This window comes from Amblyomma americanum, chromosome 6, assembly GCF_052857255.1.
Source record: "Amblyomma americanum isolate KBUSLIRL-KWMA chromosome 6, ASM5285725v1, whole genome shotgun sequence".
Taxonomy (NCBI): Eukaryota; Metazoa; Arthropoda; class Arachnida; order Ixodida; family Ixodidae; genus Amblyomma; species Amblyomma americanum.
The window spans coordinates 12968213-12986249 of NC_135502.1; the positions used below are offsets into that span (position 1 = coordinate 12968213).

At 49.1% G+C, this 18037-nt stretch overlaps 1 protein-coding gene across 2 annotated transcripts in view; it reads left to right on the forward strand.

Annotated features, from left to right (window-relative positions):
- Positions 1–18037, forward strand: part of LOC144094560 (uncharacterized) — a 126400-nt gene that overhangs the window by 79528 nt on the left and 28835 nt on the right. For both annotated transcript variants that reach the window (XM_077628478.1, XM_077628477.1), the window contains 2 exons: positions 13397–13602; positions 14339–14474. In XM_077628478.1, coding sequence (XP_077484604.1) covers positions 13397–13602; positions 14339–14474 — 342 coding nt within the window. The remainder of the gene's footprint in view (positions 1–13396; positions 13603–14338; positions 14475–18037) is intronic.

An 18037-nucleotide genomic window follows, 5' to 3' on the forward strand; every position in this document is an offset into this window, starting at 1 on the left:
TTTTATTCGAGAAGTGTGCCATGAGGCATAAGTTGAAAAAGGAAAGGGGGGAAGGAATGCACGGGATTGAAAGTTAAAAGAAGGAGTGAAGAACCGTTGCGCTGAGGTAGTCGCAGAGGTTGTTAATGAAACGGTTGTCCATTGTCCACTTCACGAAGTCACTTTCGCGGTTCCACCGCAGGCCCACCTTCCTGAGGAGCCGTTTTCTGATAGCAGCCGTCGCTGGGCACGTCCACAACAAGTGCCGCACATCACATATGTCCGGTGCAGCGCCACAGTGAGGGCACCTGTCAGGTAGTGGCAGATCTTTGGCACGCCACCGATGACGGACAGATGGTGTCAGAGCCGCCCCTGCCCGAATCCGGCGCACGGATACCTCCTCCTGCCGAGTAAGACTACGGGGGAGAGGGTGCGAACACGGAGGAATTAGAGCGCGTGTTCGCTGGCGCAGAACTTCGGAATCGGAAACGTGGGACAGGAACGGATCTGGGGGAAGAGGGGAAGGTGGCGGATCGTCTAATGTATGAAGATGAGTCATAGCATCCGCTTGAATGTTATGTGGATCCTGGGCATGGCCGCGAATCCAGTGTATGCGCACAGGACATGGATACTTTGCGCAGAGCACATGAATAGATTGTGAAATCTGGAACGTTCGTCGAACAGCCTTCAGCTGTTTAAGGGCGGCGCGGGAGTCGGTGTAAATGTGAACTGTATTGAATGTTGGAACGAGCGGAAGGGAAGCAATGGCATTGTAAATGGCTTGAAGTTCCAATGCCAGGGGAGTGCACGTATCCGCAGTATACGTCGCGCGAGAGTTGAGATGCGGATGAGATGGACTATACACAGCAGTAACTCCCCTCTCTGCAGAATGAGATGCATCCGTGTATAATATGCACCCTTCAGACAGATACGCTGCTGACACCGACGGGGAAACAGTGGGGAGATTGTCAGTGAGCTGGCAATAGGACCACGGTGGAAGTGTCTTTAAACGATGAAGTTTGAGAGACTGTTTTCGAGCTCTATTTGCCACCCGTTGGTCGATGATCTCACTGAGTGTATTAAGTTGGGCGAACTCCTGTAGCACAGGTATGGGTGTTAAACGAGGCAGATATGTTATGACGCGCATAGCCTCACGATTGATAGCTTCAAGGGAGTCCCACTGTCTGCGGGTGAGACGTTGAAATTGAGCCTGATATACTATCCGTGGCTGAAGGATAGAGCGCACAAGCTGGCGGGCCGTATGAGCACGTGCGCCACCAGAGCGCATAGCTATGCGACGAATCAGACCTAGAGTAGCGTGAGCCGATTTACGGGTGGCTGTCAGCCACGGGGTGCCAGTCCCAGATGTATGGAGGAGAAGACCAAGAATACGAACAGTTTCTACCTGAGGAATCAGAGAATTATGTACCGTAAAATTTAAAGGGGGAGCTTTCCGTAAGGCGGCTTTATTTCCAATTCGAATGAAACATGATTTAGTAGGAGAGAGTGTTAGACCCAAAGGTGGGAGGCGAGATGTCAATACATCCAGCGCGTGTTGAAGGACCGACTGATGAATAGACGCATCTGGATGACAGCACCACAAGGTGATATCATCGGCATATGCAAGCACGCGGATAGAAGGGATGGTCTCTAGGGCTCGAACCAGAGGAATTAAAGCCACATTAAATAATGTGGGGGCGAGAACGGAGCCCTGCGGCACTCCTCTATTGGAAGTGAAATTACCAAAGGGCTTTCCGTGGACACGCACGCTGAAGGTTCGATTTGCTAAAAAGGCGTGAATGGAGAGGAGGAACCGGTGAGGGAGACCAAGAGTTTGAAGGGAGGCAAGAATGGCAGAGTGAAGGATGTTATCATATGCCTTTGTTATGTCTGTAGCGATTACGGTTCGTACAAGGTGACTCTGTGGAGAGTGGTCAAGCACGTCAGCAGCCAAAGTAGCAAGGCCGTCCTCCGTTCCAATATGTGGGCGGAAACCAATTTGGGAATCTGGGTAACAATCATGGGATTCCAGCCACCATGATAAGCGTGCGGCTAGAATGTTTTCATAAAGCTTGCAGATGGTAGGGGTAAGGGAAATTGGACGAAGGGCCGAGAGAGATACTGGAGGCTGACCTGACTTGGGGATTGGAACCACAATAGAATGCTTCCAGTCTCCCGGCATGATGCCAGAAAGCCACACTTCGTTAAAAGTATCAAGTAGGGTTTCCAAAGCCCTCCCTTCCAAGTTACGGAATAAGGAGTTAGGTATGCCGTCGTGCCCGGGAGTAGTAGTAGTTTTTAAACGGTCAATGGAGGCCAGCAGCTCTGCCATGGTGAGGTCAGAAGTAATCCCATCGGGGGGCTCTGTTACCGATAAGTCAGGTGGAGACGTAGCGGTGCAGTCATGGTTTGGAAAAAATTGACGGGCCGCTTGTTGTGCAAATGTGTCCTCATCCACATTTAGCGCGAGGCGAATGCTCTCTGTGTAATCTGCAACCTGAGAAGGGCGCTCCATGGCGTGAAACACTCTCCAAAGATGTCGATTGCCCTGCGTAGAGGACAGGCGGGCACACCATGCAGCCCAGCGTTGCCTGCCTAGCCGCTTTGCATAGCGCCGCGCCCGTGCGGTAGCGCGGTGAAGAGTAGGAAGAGCCGAAGGGTCATCGGGGTGACGAGTAGCGTAAAGATCCGCCTGGCGACGAAGAGCCCACAGATTCAAGAGATGTATGTCCGGGTTTGGGTCATCTTCATTTACAGTAGTGGTAATAGTGTGAGTAGCGAGAACATCAGATAGAGTAGACAATGCTGAAGAGGGGTTGAATGTAGATAAATGATTGTCTGCGCGTACAGAATCCCATGATGTTATTCGTACAGTGCGGCGTATTTTCCGTAGACGCGTAGGCGTGAGGGAGATAAAAATAGGGCTGTGATCGCTACCCCAAGTATCAGAATCAACAGCCCAACGAGGGTAACCGGGGCCTAACCACCAAGTCAAATCAGGTGAATACGGGCCACCTCGTGGGCGGGTAGAAGTATTCGGGTGGTTTAAAAGTTGAAAGGAATGATCTGAAAAGCTCCCTTGGATGTGTGAACCCCTTGAGGAATCCGATGGGTAACCCCACGCAGTGTGTGCGCCGTTGAAGTCACCGCCAACTAGAATAGGGATACCCGAGTTGGTAGAACGTAGAAAACGAACCCATCCCAGATTGGGAGATGCGGAGCCAGGACGACTATAAAAAGAAACTAGAATAAGGGGAGTGCGTGCAGGTTTTACGAGAAGTGCGACAACCTCTTGACGTGTGTTGCACCACCGTGAAAGGTCGAGCGGTGTGTGCGGAACTGAACTGTGAATATAAATTGCAGATTTACCTGGGCTGAGGGAGGAGGCGGTGCAACGGCGATCAGGGATAGATGGTGAATGGTATGCGCAGAACCCTGAAAGGCGTGGGAGTGCATTATGCTCTTGCAGTAGGAACGCCCATGCCCTCAGCTTTCCGTCGCGAAGGCGGATGTTCACTTCAGAGGCCTTATTAGCGAAACCTCGACAGTTCCACTGCACCACCACCGATGATGATGCGCTATCCATGACGAGGCCGAAGCGCTTCCACGATGAGGGATGTCACCTGCTTCATCAGCGCTAATATCTTGTCCACTGTCGGGGTAGTCACGGCTAACAGGTGGTCGGCACCTGATTGTGGGCCAGTGCTTACCCTAGGTGATTCCTCTGATGATTGCTCCCGAGTTATGAGAATTCTTCGAGAGGATTGAGAACGACGCTGTTCCCGGCGCTGGGTGAGTTCGTCTAGTCGGCGGCGAGCCTCCGCGATTGCATTGTCTAAAGCTGTGTCTTCATCTGTAGTATCCACATGTGATGGATGCACTGGACGTTTGGGCGTACCATTTGATCCGGGAAGGTGAGCCGCTTGTGCATATGTACGCTGGCGAGGAGACGTATGGTGAGCAGCAGGCTCAGATAAAGGAAGTTCAGGGAAGTCGTTGTCGTCACATGCGAGAGCTGCAAAGCGATTACTTGTAGGGACATCCATTTTTGCAGGCGACTTGTGAAACTTCTTCGCTTGCTTCTTCTTTGGACAAGCGGGGGAGCGAATGTCATGGTCCGGCGATTTGCACAGGGCACAATGAGCTGTTGGTTCATTCATGTCGGCCACAGCTGCTGGATTAGGGCAGGTATTTTGCATATGTCCTTCTTTGTGGCAGTGATAGCAAAAAATACGACGAGGTCGGAAGGGCTGTGGTTTGACGATCGCACCGTAGTAGGTAAGGTACTTCGGGAGAGTCAACGGGCCTTGCAGGATGAGCAGGTATGAGCCCCGGCGACCCATAGGCCGTGCTTGCAGTACAACATGAGTTGAGCAGCGAATATTTGCGCGCACCTCCTCGGGAGGGCTCGTGCTGTCGACATGATAAACCATGCAGCGGAGTGTGTCAGGACCAGATGCAAAATATATTTGCACCGGGACATGCTTGCTGTCATCCAGGGGGATCCGCGTAACTGCGCAAAGTTTCTGGGCGTCCATCAAGGATGACAAGTTTACCGTGATGGTGTTCGATGGGCGATGGACGACAAACCCGCAGTAGTTCGAAGAGCCAAGGGCATGGTCAATTGTGGCTTGAACATTCCGGGCAGGGATGGCAGTCATATCAAAGCGCAATGTAGGCTTGATGGTAACGCGGAACGAGTTCGCAGCAGGCGGTAGAGAGCCTTGACTCACGGGAGGCATCTGTGGAGGAGGCTCAGACGCTGGTGACGGCCCTTGGTGGGAATACTGAACTGGCGCGACGGGCACAGTTTCTTGAGGGAGTGCCACGGGCACGGAGGCGGTAGAGCAGTCCATGTCACAGGCCAAAGTCGTAGCATCGGAAGACGGCGCAGGCTGGAGGCCTAGAGGCGCTGACGATTGCGTGGACGTGGAGGCTGCGTCAGGCGGCAACACAGCGGGCATCCGCGTAGCCGTCGTCGACAACGCAGAATCCATGCAGACGCGTAGCGCGGCCTCGCTCGGCAGCGCCGAGCTAAGCCTAGCTTGCCCCTGAGGGTTCCGGTTGGGTTTTCTCACTTGAGAATGCGCCCGCCGTGCCGGGAATTTCTCCGTAGGGGCGTCGTCAGCATTCGGTCGCACGGAGGGCACTGTCCGACCCACGCCACACACGAGAAGACAGCGAAAAGCGAAAACACAGACCTAGAAGCAGACACGTATCCACCCACTAGGTCTTCGTCTTCTTCGTCCAACCGGTGTTGCATTTTCTCTTTCTTGAGACAATCGGTGATTATTTTCTTAAAAGGGCAGAGCGTCTGATTTCATTATGTCAACCAGTGATCAATTTGCGAGTTGACTGGCTCCGTTAATGTCTATAGTGAAGCGCCGCGCTGAAGAGGCCGCGCAAGTTTTATCACCAGCGACGTTTTCCAGCCTCTCGGCAGCCTTTCGCATGCATCGAGAGGGGAAACGATAAAAGACGCTAAATAATTCCACTATCCATCTTATCGAATTCTTATCTTGTTCAGCATTCACGCAGCAGTGGCAGCGAGCGCCCTTGGTCTTCGCTGGGAGCTGAGAAAGGCAGAGCTACGTGCGCCCAAAACACCGGAGGGACAGAACTCTCTAAAATAAACACATAGCACAAAAACACAGACTGGCATCGAAGAAATGCGAGGAATGTCGAGGGAGTTTTGGTTTCAGTTAAGGATTTCCAACGAACCAAGGGCGCGTTCCCAAGAGGCAGCCTCAGGCTCGCGGCGACTCACCAGAAGCCATTTATCGCGCTCAGCGAGAGACCGATGCGGAGGCCCACGTTTTACTTTTAAAAAAAAGAGAGGAGGGGGGGGAGGGGGAGGTTTGATATGAAAACGACTGAACGATCGCTGCTGCCCGACTTATTTCTCGCCAGTTCCGCCTTCTCGTGACCCCCGTCCGTCTGTTACCGCCTGCCTCGCTATTTCCTTTCGCTCTTTTGCCACGCTTTTTCTGTTCGTCGCAGCTGCTTGCTTATGACTCATTTTTTTCCTCTTCTTCACGCAGCCTTCTCCTTTTCAAGTTTGTCATCCCGACTGGGGTTTGTTTCTCCTCACTGCTTCGGGAATGAAGACGACACGTTTGAATGCCACCCCCCTCCCCCGCTCCCCCCTCATCCCCGGACTGCGGTTTTCTTTTCCTCTGCCCCCTCTCCTGCCGACTTCTGCGGCCGGCGCTCGCTTGTTTTAGCGAGCCGGCTCCACCTCCGCGGCTGCCTCCGTCCGCTCTGTCGCTCTCTCCGGAAACATGAAAGGCAAGGATTTATGGGCAAAATAGAATCCCCTTTAGCCGCCCTGGTCATTACGTGTGCAAAGCATGTACCCACGGCTTCTCGGATATTCCCTTCGGGCTCTTTTCCCGGTGACGAAAATATTTATGCAACCCGAGCTAGGCCACCCCGCTGTATGTGGGCGCTGTTATGCGCAGACAGCGAAGAAGCGAAAAAATAGTACTACTATCGCGAAGATAATAAAAGGAGGAGACGGTGAGACGAAGACTGTGGAACAAGAGAAATGGCTTGATAGCGTGAACAATGTCACCGCTCGGCGGAAAGCTTTCCCGAAAGTCCAAGTCTGTCCCCTCACACGAGGCACTGTGCACGCGCAGCTTTTCCGCGCCGAGAATGCATACACGTGCCCTGCGCTACACAGACTCCTCTGAGCAAGGTACAGAAGGACGTAAGCATGTTAAAGACATCCTCTTGTAATCTGGATCGCTGAAGGCGCCACCAGACTCAGTTTTTTTTTCGATTTTTATGTCTTTAGCCAATCTTTCCAGCTTAGAGTATTATATAGAAATTCACTCTTCAAATACACATTCCTTTGACTTTTACGCTACAGCAACTTTGCATCTTCAACTTCTAACGCTATTCCCCTGCTTTTATGCCATCAGTCGTCCAGTGTTTTCTTACTAACGTCTGCTGCAGATGTATTCACCTTACCCTCGTTATCCCTGATACTGACTGGATTAAGAAGTTGCGGGAATACAGTGGTCGCAGCTGGCGCAGGACAGGGTTAATTGGTGATACATGGGAGAAGCCTTTGCCCTGCAGTGTGCGTAGTCAGGCTGATGATGATGATGATGATGATGATGATGATGATGAGCAAAGCGTCCTTGGGTACATTTCGCAGTGGCAGAGGCCCAGTGCTACAAAGCATAGCTTCTTAGGTGGCTTTTCTGCAGACGACAGAGGAATACCGCATGCTTTAGAGCTAAGTATAAAGCGATTTGAATATGATATACACAAGACCTTATTTCTGTCGGTACCGGCATTAACATGCGGCTGCGAAGCCGCAGGCTTCGTTTGCATAGAGAGGCTCAAAGTTTTTACTTTCTCTGCGGAAGCAGAAATTTGGCCTTGTCTTCACCTTGCGTCTCTCAATGTAATTGATGAGAACTTCGATCATTTTATGGAAACAAGCGGAATCAGCGCACAATTTTCATAAAAATTTTTGCGCTGGACTGTTTTATGAGCTCAACGAAACCTTTTTTGTGCCATTCTCCTCTAGTCGCCGGCGGAGACTGGGTATCATGCACTGTTATGCCTGGCGTGCCTTCCAGCCCAAATGAATTAAGACGCGGAATCCCCGATCAGGATTTCCAGAAACCCAAAGAAACGTGACTGCAAAGACTGGCGTTCACGGAAGGAATTGCAGAAGTAGCGACGACAATGGCGTCCCCACGTGGTCGAGCATTCCATCGGGTCGACGAACCGAGTGTTGTCCTCATTAATCACCTCGGGGTTGAAAATTGGCAAAGAGCTGCGCCTTCGACAGAGCTTCCGCGTTCCGGTCAGCAGACGAGGAAGTGCAAGGTCTTTAAACCCTGCTTGGAGACAGCCTGACATTCCTGTGCCACATGGGCCCGCATTCCTGTGTCACGCACGCGCATTCCTGGGCCAGATGGGCGCAGTCCGGACCCACGTGCGCACCCACGTGGAAGCTGTGTTGACGACAACGTGACTGTGTCCTGTTCCCTTTCTATCGACCGAACTGCGAGAGAACATCAGGACCGCCCTGCTGTAGGGGGTCCCACCAGTGTCATCTTCTGCACGTTTGATTGGACATCTTCTTCGAACTGTATTCCTCAGCCAGGGATCTGGGGAATACGAAGGGTATTTAACGAGCTGCTGGTTTGGCACCAAAAAGAGCCCCCTCTTGAGTGAGACCCTTTGCTAGGAGAGACACCCGACCGCTAAGAAGCTCCCTTTACTGAGAGGCCCTCTCAGTTGCTCTCACCTGTACTATACGTAAATAGTTTTGTATAAAGTTTTTTCCTTACCTTTCCCTTCGTAACCACGTCTCCGATGCTCCTCGTCCCTTCTCCGGCCCGACCACGCTACCCCATCCCAACAGCAGACATGACGCCAGTGGAATCTCGGGAAGGCAACATGTAGGCTGGATAAGCGTTGAACTATGTATATATATATATATATATATATATATATATATATATATATATATATATATATATATATATATATATATATATATATATATATATATATATATGTGTGTATATATATATATATATATATATATATATATATATGTGTATATATATATATATATATATATGTATATATATATATATATATATATATATATATATATATATATATATATATATAGAAAAGAAACACTGCGACACCCATTGCCGGAGCCGGCACAAGGGACAGACAATGACTGCTGGCATTTCCCCCTAGTGCCTAGTTCTCTGGCAAGGGCCATGGAATGTACTGCAACATCACATGACCGAGCTAGTTCATCGACTTGCCCAAGCGCCTAGCAAATTCACCTTTCTGTACACATAAACTGGCGTCCCGTGTGTTTTTAATAATGTATAATAGGAAGTCACTCCGTATATACAATTCTTCACTCGTTATTGCTCGGCTGTAGCCCTTGTATTCTGTAAACTAGCAGTAGACATTCAACATAAAAACGAGCTTAATGAGCCACACAATACATTATGTTTCCAAACACTTTTTATTGTGACAGATAGAAAAAATAATATACTAAAAAACCATTCCCACAGTAAATCTTGTTCATTTCGATTAAATTTTTACTATGAAGAAGCATTCTTCTGCTGTAAAGAAATGTAGCATCTGTTGCCTTTGCTTGCAGCGGGTACGAATTTTAGACGTGGCCAAGTTTCCCAGGTTAGAGGGTAATATTTGTGGATTTCCTCTCCAAAGGTAACGCTCACTAAAAGTACCGCTTCATGGCAGGGCAGACAGCCTAAACTCTTAATCTGGAGGCAGCTTCATTAGAAGAACCAAGTCAAGCCTCTTAAGATCTTTGAATTGCCGACTTTTTCCAGTTTTTGTCTTCGGTCGGCTGCGCACCGACAGTGATTTTTCCTCCCCCGGTGCGTTCCTGAGACGGGCACTGTCGCGGACGGCTCGTAATCGAGAGCAGTCAGTTAGAGAAAGTTTTAATGAAGCCTTCGGCGCGAATAATTAGTCCCTAAGAAAATTTTACGGGCGCCCCTTAACTCTCGACAGGACTTTCAATTTCTGCTTTAACTAGTCCAGAGAAGGATTTTTTTCTTCTTCTTCATCCTTCGGTGTTTTTTTCTCCTTCTGGCGCTCACACTTAAACGCTCCCGACTTTCAGCTGGCACCACTTTTCCAGAGACCAATTAACGCAATGTACACAACTTTTCTTCCATCTTTACCAGCCGAAACCTGGGTGCTCTTCTGAGAAAACCGAGCGCAGAAAGAATTAATTCGCCGTCTGTGTTTCGAAAGCTACTCTAGGGAGCTTTTCGAAACTGCACGTGAATTTTATTCCGGCTTGTTTCGCGAGGACGTTTCCCTGCGCCGTATTTCAGATGGGAGAGTGGTGCTTCGTACGAATCTCGTGCGCTCTTAAAATTTTCCACTGGTTTCATGCAGTGGCTTTACCAAAATTAAGCACCATGATATTCCAGCTTGTTGCACGAGTTTCTCTGCTTTGTGCTGTTGTGGAAAATATTTTCCTATTTACCCCGTAATTAATGGCCGCTACACCAATATAAAAAATTCAATACTTTTCGATCGCCTGCCGATGTTGCGGTACGGCAGTTGGAATTTCAGGCAGTTTTGCCGTGAGGGCTAGATTTCGCAGTGAGCCATCTCACAGCTCGTCTCCTGCATAACTGCTGGCGGAAACTTAGGCGTTGGTTTGGTAAATATGTTGAAAAAGGCCGTTCCTGCAATAATGGCGCAGTAATTTATGTGCGAATGCGAGCACTGCTGAAAACTATTCACATTTTTGCAGTCTGCATCGTACATGATACGCAGGGAATTCAAGCGCTAAACACGCTTTCCGACTGCTATTCACTCTGATGTTATTTCAATGATCTTTTATTTATTTAATCGTCTTTTTATTTATTTCTTATTTGGAGAATACATGGCACTGCTTTTTGGGCAGTACAAAAGAATATTAGCCTTTTGACGAGGCTTGGTCTCACTGGGCGCAACAGCAGCAGTGCTCAGTTCATGAAGAAATACATGCACACAGCGAGTAGCATAGTTCAATGGGCGGAGTACACATAATGTATGTTTACGCTGTCCATAATGCAAATAATCTCTTTAGCCGACGCAAGCCCTCGCTTATCGCCCGTCACTGCTATGGGGGGACGTCGCACGACTAGAGCCCATGACCAATGGTGGCACGAATGAGAATACAATAAGACTAGGATAGAATCAACACTTTAAAGAGGCCCATATTGCTACAGAAACAAACGGCCTACACACAAAAAAAGAATGCAGACTGAAAAGGTGATAAGCACATAGCTGTGTTCCTCCATTTTTTGTCTCTGCGTGTCTTGATGCGCTGAAAGAAATATAAAACGATGCGAAACCAAGCGAAGTGCAAACATGTAAGCGGAAACTTTCTTGACCAGCAATGTCCAGTACAGACCCGTGCCACTGCTCTCCCTGCAGTAAGAAAACTGAGCTAGTTCCGTCAATAATCAGCATATCTAACCATCATGTAAACTGTGTCATGTTATTGTGCATCTTTTATTCGTGATATTGCGTGCGGCTTTTCTCCGCCAACTTTCATCGTATGGCATTCTCATATTACGAAATATTTTTCTTTTCCGAAACGTTGTACATGAAAACTTAAGGCACTTCGATGTAAATTTATAGGAACATGTTTTTAATTCTTCAATAGCGTCTAGTTTCAGCGATGCCTTTTGTCCGCTGTTTCTTATTGACAGATCAGCCGATCAGCCGATCAGCCGATCCGAGGACTAAGTTGTAGCGGGAAAGGCATATGCAAGAATAGGGGGGGGGGGGAGCAGCCGCCGTGCGGTGCACGTCGGGTACTCGAACCTTAGACGGCGTGCACTCTTCGAAAGATGGACATTTGGTTCACTTGACTGCCTAACTGAAAATCTAATAATAATAATTGGTTTTTTGGGGAAAGGAAATGGCGCAGTATCTGTCTCATATATCTTTGGACACCTGAACCGCGCCGTAAGGGAAGGGATAAAGGAGGGAGTGAAAGAAGAAAGGAAGAATAGGTGCCGTAGTGGAGGGCTCCGGAATAATTTCGACCACCTGGGGATCTTTAACGTGCACTGACATCGCACAGCACACGGGCGCCTTAGCGTTTTTCCTCCATAAGAACGCAGCCGCCGCGGTCGGGTTCGAACCCGGGAACTCCGGATCAGTAGTCGAGCGCCCTAACCACTGAGCCACCGCAGCGGGGGCTGAAAATCTTCAGATTCACCGCTTGAACTCGTCCAGTTTACTCACTGTCATTCCTCTTGATGGACAATTTGAATATTATCTTGACAATGCGGTAACGCGTCCTATTCAGAACAAAACGTCCGGCGAATCACAATGGTCCAGTAAGTGGGAATCATGAACAAGAGCGTTATCAAATATTATCTCGCCATATTCGCTTAACTTTTTCTTTCTTTTCAGACTGCGCGAAACTACTTTACTACTTGTTGCCCTTCAATTTTTAAATTCAAATTTCTTCAGTGGAAGATTTTTTTTTTCTTTACATCAACAGCCGTGGAGGGATCATTTTTCGGTTCTGCGGTGTCTGCGCTGACGGCACTGACGGCGGTGAGGCAGTAACTTTGCGCCGCACCTTTTGGACAACATGCAGTGACATCACGCATGGCGTCACTGCAACGCGTGATGGCAACGCACTACGGCAAGCTGTTTGTGTATTTAGAAGAGTTTGCATAGTGCGTCTTACTGACACTCTTAGGCAACAAGCGTGGTCGTCAGCGTCAGTGTAGTTCTTCCGCTATATTTCTGTAAAAGAAGAAAAAGACGTTAACTTAAGTAAACCAGATAAAGCTAGCTCATACCCAAGATCAGCCTTCATTCGTTTTAGTGCAAGTTTTCCGTAATAGACGTTTTTAGTCAATAACTGTGTGGTTTTTTCGATTATCCCCTGCTGGTTCTATTTCCGTGTCAGCGCGCCACAAATTTGGCACCGCGGCGGAATGCCTCGAATCGTCCACGAAATCTGTTTAATACCTTTCTCTACGAGCGCCCATGCTCTTCGCCTCCGTTCGCTGATCCGCTTTGGCGGTTTATTCTGTCCCAAAGCCACCAAGTGTGCCATGGCAAAAGAAAAATTGAGCTCCACAGCAACCCGGTGCTAATGCGGTAACAAGAGTAAAGTGCGAAGGGCTGCATATTAGCATTTACGGTCCTAATTAGTGCGCCTATTGCCATGCGAGTCCCGTTAATCTCTCGCGGAGATGGTGAGCTCCCTTTTTCCCCTTGTGGCCAAGGCAGGCAGCCCCAGCTGCGGAGCTGCTCCGGTTAATGTTAATGGATGGTCGACGCTGCGGGAGGTGAAGAGGTCAACGGCTGTGGTCATCAGCAGCCCTGTTGCCCTATACCGACGCTGTCCGAATGATGGCCGAAGACGCGCGACGCTGCTCTTCTCAGTGTTTGCTTTCCGCGAGTCCCGTGTGGGCGTGGCTGGGATGAAGGATCGCGCTACACATAAACAGTCGGTAGCGGAGGTGTTGACTCCGGGGGGGGGGGGGGGGTGGGGGGGGGGAGGAGGGGGGGGGGATGAGCTGCGTAGGGAATGAACACAAGGATCCCTTTGCCTCCAGACGGCTGGAAGGATGTGCACTTACTGTGTGCGCATATTCTGAACTCAGCAATATGTCAATGGCAACGCCCTTGAACTTTTCTCCATTCGCAGCTATGGGCCCTTCATGCCAATTCCGCTGCTGGTGCGACATTCCGCTATCCTCTAAATGACGGCCACTCAGAATGACGAATTTTGATTCGTCGGTCTTATGGAAGCTTCGTAAGTTACATGATCAAACAACCCTGCCCAACTTCGTGAAGAAGTGCACTTGTAGCCAACCCAGAGTCTGCTTTCGTCCGTTTCCTTTTCTCCATGACGCAGCGGGCAGCGGACTGCGTCTCCTGCGGCTGGACGTTCCCTCGGTGGCTCGCCACGGACAGCCCGCGTGGCTCAACTGCAGCTACGACCTGGAGCGGGACCAGCTGTACTCTATCAAGTGGTACAAGAACAACGTCGAGATCTACCGATACCTGCCCAGCGAGACGCCCCCCACCAAGGTCTACAACATGCCCGGCATTCACATCGACGTAAGACAATTCATCCACACCGCTCACGGCCGCAGAGCCGAAGTGTTTCACTTCATTTTTGTTAACGCAGTAACCACGTGATACAATATTAAATAAGGCACACCACCCTTTACCCTAGCTGACCGCCAATAATGCTGGTTGAGCGGTATTTCTCCACTTGATTACAAGGCAATGCAATCCATCGAACTTCCAGAGTGTAAATAGTTCAAAGTATTACACGACAGCGTTTATTTGCCTTTCAGTAGAGAAACGACCGGAGTTATTGGCGTTGGCATGTCGAGAAAATTCCGATTGGTCGAGAGGGTCATGAGGTCACATCTTCAGCTGTGGAATGAAAATGGTTAAAACTAGATTTTAAATGGTGATTATGAGACGATTAGCATGTCTCAAATAGTATTATGACAGGTAAGAAAATGAAGTAAATTAATTACGCCATAAAGAAAGACACGCCACCCAAAGGCCGTTGAGGTGCGTTTGTTCGACTAAGTTAAAGGGCGACCATGTTGGTCTTGTGGTGTATCACGTGGCCTACTATGCCTGCTGATGTGTGCTAATGAATGTGAGAAGTTAGGAAGAGGTAATAAGAGAGTAAGTAGTCAGTAGCCATTAACGCTGTCGCGTCATATCTTTCAGGCGAAGCTTCAGTGTCTTTCTAATTTATGCCATCTACTCCACAGCTACTATATACCTAAATTCTCTTTTGTTGTTCATCCTGTTCTTCCTCTGCCATGCAAAGGTGGCTCGATCGAACATCAGCGACCTATACCTGACCGACGTTGACCTGCACTCGGAGGGCAAGTACCGCTGCGAGGTGTCGGCCGAGTCGCCCTCCTTCCAGACAGAGCGCGCCCAGAAGGAGATGGTCGTCTACGGTGAGCCCTCGCATCAGCCTCTGGGGTGACCTTGCAGTGCCGCCAGAGGCCACAAGTCGCACCGCGTGCGCCGTCTGTCTATGAAGTTGATAGCAAGCCTCACAGCACGATTAAAAACGACAGTTGGAAATCGCAACACTTTCGGGACTGGCTCTTCCTCGCTGTAGCCCTGGCAGTTTAGAACAGTTGTTGTGAAGGGGAGCTAACTGGGTGCGTTTCATATGACAGACTCACTACCGCATTCATTGCTGTCTTGGTCTGCTTGGATACATGTACACGTTCTCTAAACGAGCCTGCAATTCAGTGCTCAATTTTGTACTGGCTAGTGCCAAGAACAGGTACTGCATATAGGTACATGAGTGGAGTTCAGTGAGATTTGCTTCTGTGCTCAAGTTCTTTTTTAAGTGACGGATGTGGAAGACAATACATTAAGATTGACGTGTTCAGTGTCGTCTTTCTCAGGTGCTCACCACTATTCAGTGTTGGCCCCACAAAGAGCGGTGCAGTTCGGCCACGCAGGCACTTCTCACTTCACACCCGTTGTAGAAAAATGACGGAGGCTTTCTGCTTTTCACGGCGCCGAATCTCGTCCCATAGGGTGGGAGATTCAAAGGGTGAGATATGTTTCATAGAGAAAACCACATTGGACCCCATTTTTCTTGCCAGAAAGCTTCAAGAAATGATCTGCAAAATGGATAGGACCTCGCTCCCCTTCCAAAAACCTCCCCCTCTATGAGCTTCTCAGAAGTTGGCCCCAGTTTCTCGCTGTTCCCCAAGACGAAAGAACTCCTAAAGGGTTCGCGTTTCTCTGCTGCCCAATAGGTCACTGCGTAGTTGGTCTTGACAGCCACTTTTTATTCCACTACTGTATGCCGAGAATGGTGCATCAGTGACGCTAGTGCATCACCGCAGGTTTACGCTATGTCCAAAAAGTTCTGCGTTTTTAGGGGATTGCACATTTCAGATTTTAATTCACATGTAATATTGTTAAATTATAACTTTTTGCGTAAAGTTTACAGCAAGGAAGAAAACCCTAATAAATACTCCTCGCATATTCCGTCACGTCGCCTCGACATGAGAACCCGTGCGCACACTTCAGTGAATATTCCAAGTCCGGCGGGTTATGCGACAGCTTGCAGTGCACATGCGTTCGTGGACGCATTGTAGGTCTCCGTTTTCCTCTGGGCTGCTTTCTTCATCCCTCCTCCAGTCGGGAGCAGCCAATGAGCAGCAACCACGATTAATATCGCTGTCGTTTTACTGCTGCTTCTCAGTCAGCATTATTACGAGGTAACAATTGCGTTAATTATATTCTTACGAGTATCAAGAAGCACGAACAATTGGGTGTCTCCCGTACCCGCAGTATAACGGACAGAAAAAGAATGACCAGTATTGGAGACTCAAAAGCCGCAAACAATTAACTCCTCTCCACGTATGAAGAGCTCCAGTAATATTCCGCGAAGAATAATTTCAAAGGAACTCACTTGAATCGAGCCGCCACTGATCAGGCTCTAATTTTAGCTTCCCATTTAAGTTACTTATGACATCTGCGGTTCGTTAGGATGATCGAAAAATTTAATTATAAAGTTCAAATGGCTCTGCATGAACTCATGTCTGTATTGTGCGCGAAAAACTCTCGAGTGCTTCTTGGTCGCAGATACAGAAAAGCAATTTCGTCTGAGGCAACCTGCTCGGGGTCAATTTATTAATTAGACTTGGTAGTCTTTCAATAAAAATGAAGAAAGTAAGCGTAAGTTGATTATAGCGGCAGATCTCCTTTTCTCCTTTAACAAATGCGCCGTTCCGAACATTTCCGTTCTCAATGAGCAAAGAACGGTCGTGGAAAACAATTTTTTTGTTTCTCTGCGCAAATGAATGAATAGAATGGTTTTCAAAACTTCATGGTGAGCAGGCTCGTGGCCTGACACCGGATCAATATCCTGAGAATAAAACAACCCAATTTTCGGTTCCGCGAGAACAGGTACATCCGTAGAACAAAGCGCATAACTTATTTCAATGGAAAAGCTTTTGACATTTTGTTCCTTTCACTTTCCTGAGCTAGCCTTTCACAGAAATTAAACTGCAAGCGAAGGGAGAAAAGTCTCAATGCTATGATCCGTGGTCCGCAATGCTAGAGTGCCTTATTTCGAACATGCCATGGGCATAAATTTTCGGCTGTAGCATAGGCGGATAGTGGGCAAAAGATGCTTGTCCGAGAAGACCTGCCGCAGTATCAACGGCAACAAAGTTCGGGATAGAGAATGCGTGCTGGCGCATGCTCCCTGCGCAGCTTCCAATGCTGCGGTGACGTCATGTGGACGTCCGGCGAACGATCGCTTCGAGGAATGAAGAGCAAACTTCTTCAGGCAAAAAATGAGAGTGCAAGCATTTGGCGAAGGGCAGAAAAACAGTGGGACGGGTGCTCGCTTCTATACGAGGGATCAGGAAGCAAGGAGTCACAGAGCGCATTGTATAAAAGACGGGAACCTATGCAACGCATCATGTCGAGCTGGTTCTGGGGTCATTGCAGGACAAGGAACATTGGAGCGAAAGCATTTGAAGGAGAACGGGAAACTGACGTAGGAGCCACAGGGTGGTGTGTAAGGGGGGAGAGGTGGGTGGGGGGTGGAGGGGGTCCGAACCCTCGCGCAGAGCCCGAGTCCGCTCTGGGTTTCACGTTTGAACCTAAGGTCAAAATTTTGAAGAGAGTCTGCTGGCCGAAAATCAACACCTGATAAATATTGGCTGCAACATGTTGTTTCATTTATTTATTTATTTGCGATAAGCTCAGGGTAAAATATATTAAAGAGGGGAGGGGAAACATGTCATCGGAAAGAGAAGGCAAATCAAAGGATCCACCTATAACAGTGTGGATACTTCAGTGTGTGTGTGTGTGTGTGTGTGTGTGTGTGTGTGTGTGTGTGTGTGTGTGTGTGTGTGTGTGTGTGTGTGTGTGTGTGCGTGTGCGTGTGCGTGCGTGCGTGCGTGCGTGCGTGCGTGAAAGGTGCTGTAAGCATTGGCGTTAGCCATTGCTTACATATGTTCTCAATATTAGCAACCTGAAGCGAGCTCAAAACAAGCCGCGTGGCTTGGTTCTGCTGAATTGAAACGTCTGATCTCCTTCCCGATTTTGCGCGCCGTTGCATAAGCTGGCGGTTGCCCCCTTTTTTGCCGTTTGCAGCTAAATTCAGGCCACAGAATATTCGCGATTGGTTCTCGCAGAGTATCGGCGACTGTTTGCCTCTTTGTGTTCACGCCACCGCGCCATTCATCGCTCTTTCAGGTTTCTAAGCCAGAAGCGTTTTCAATCTCCGATGGCTTTAAATAAGGGAAACGAGGCGAAGCCGACACGCCAGCGCTTTCAAAGGGGATCGCATTAGTTGTTTACTTTGCTCGATCTTTTGCGCTCGCAGCCTTGCAGGACGCGCCCGAGTGCGCCGCTTTATTCCTTTCCGCACCGCAGACAGCGCAGCGAAGCGGCGGCAAAGACCCGGACAGTGCGTGCGTGCGTCTGCGCGTCGCACGCACGTTCCGGGACCGTTTCTTCTCGCGTCTTTCGCGGT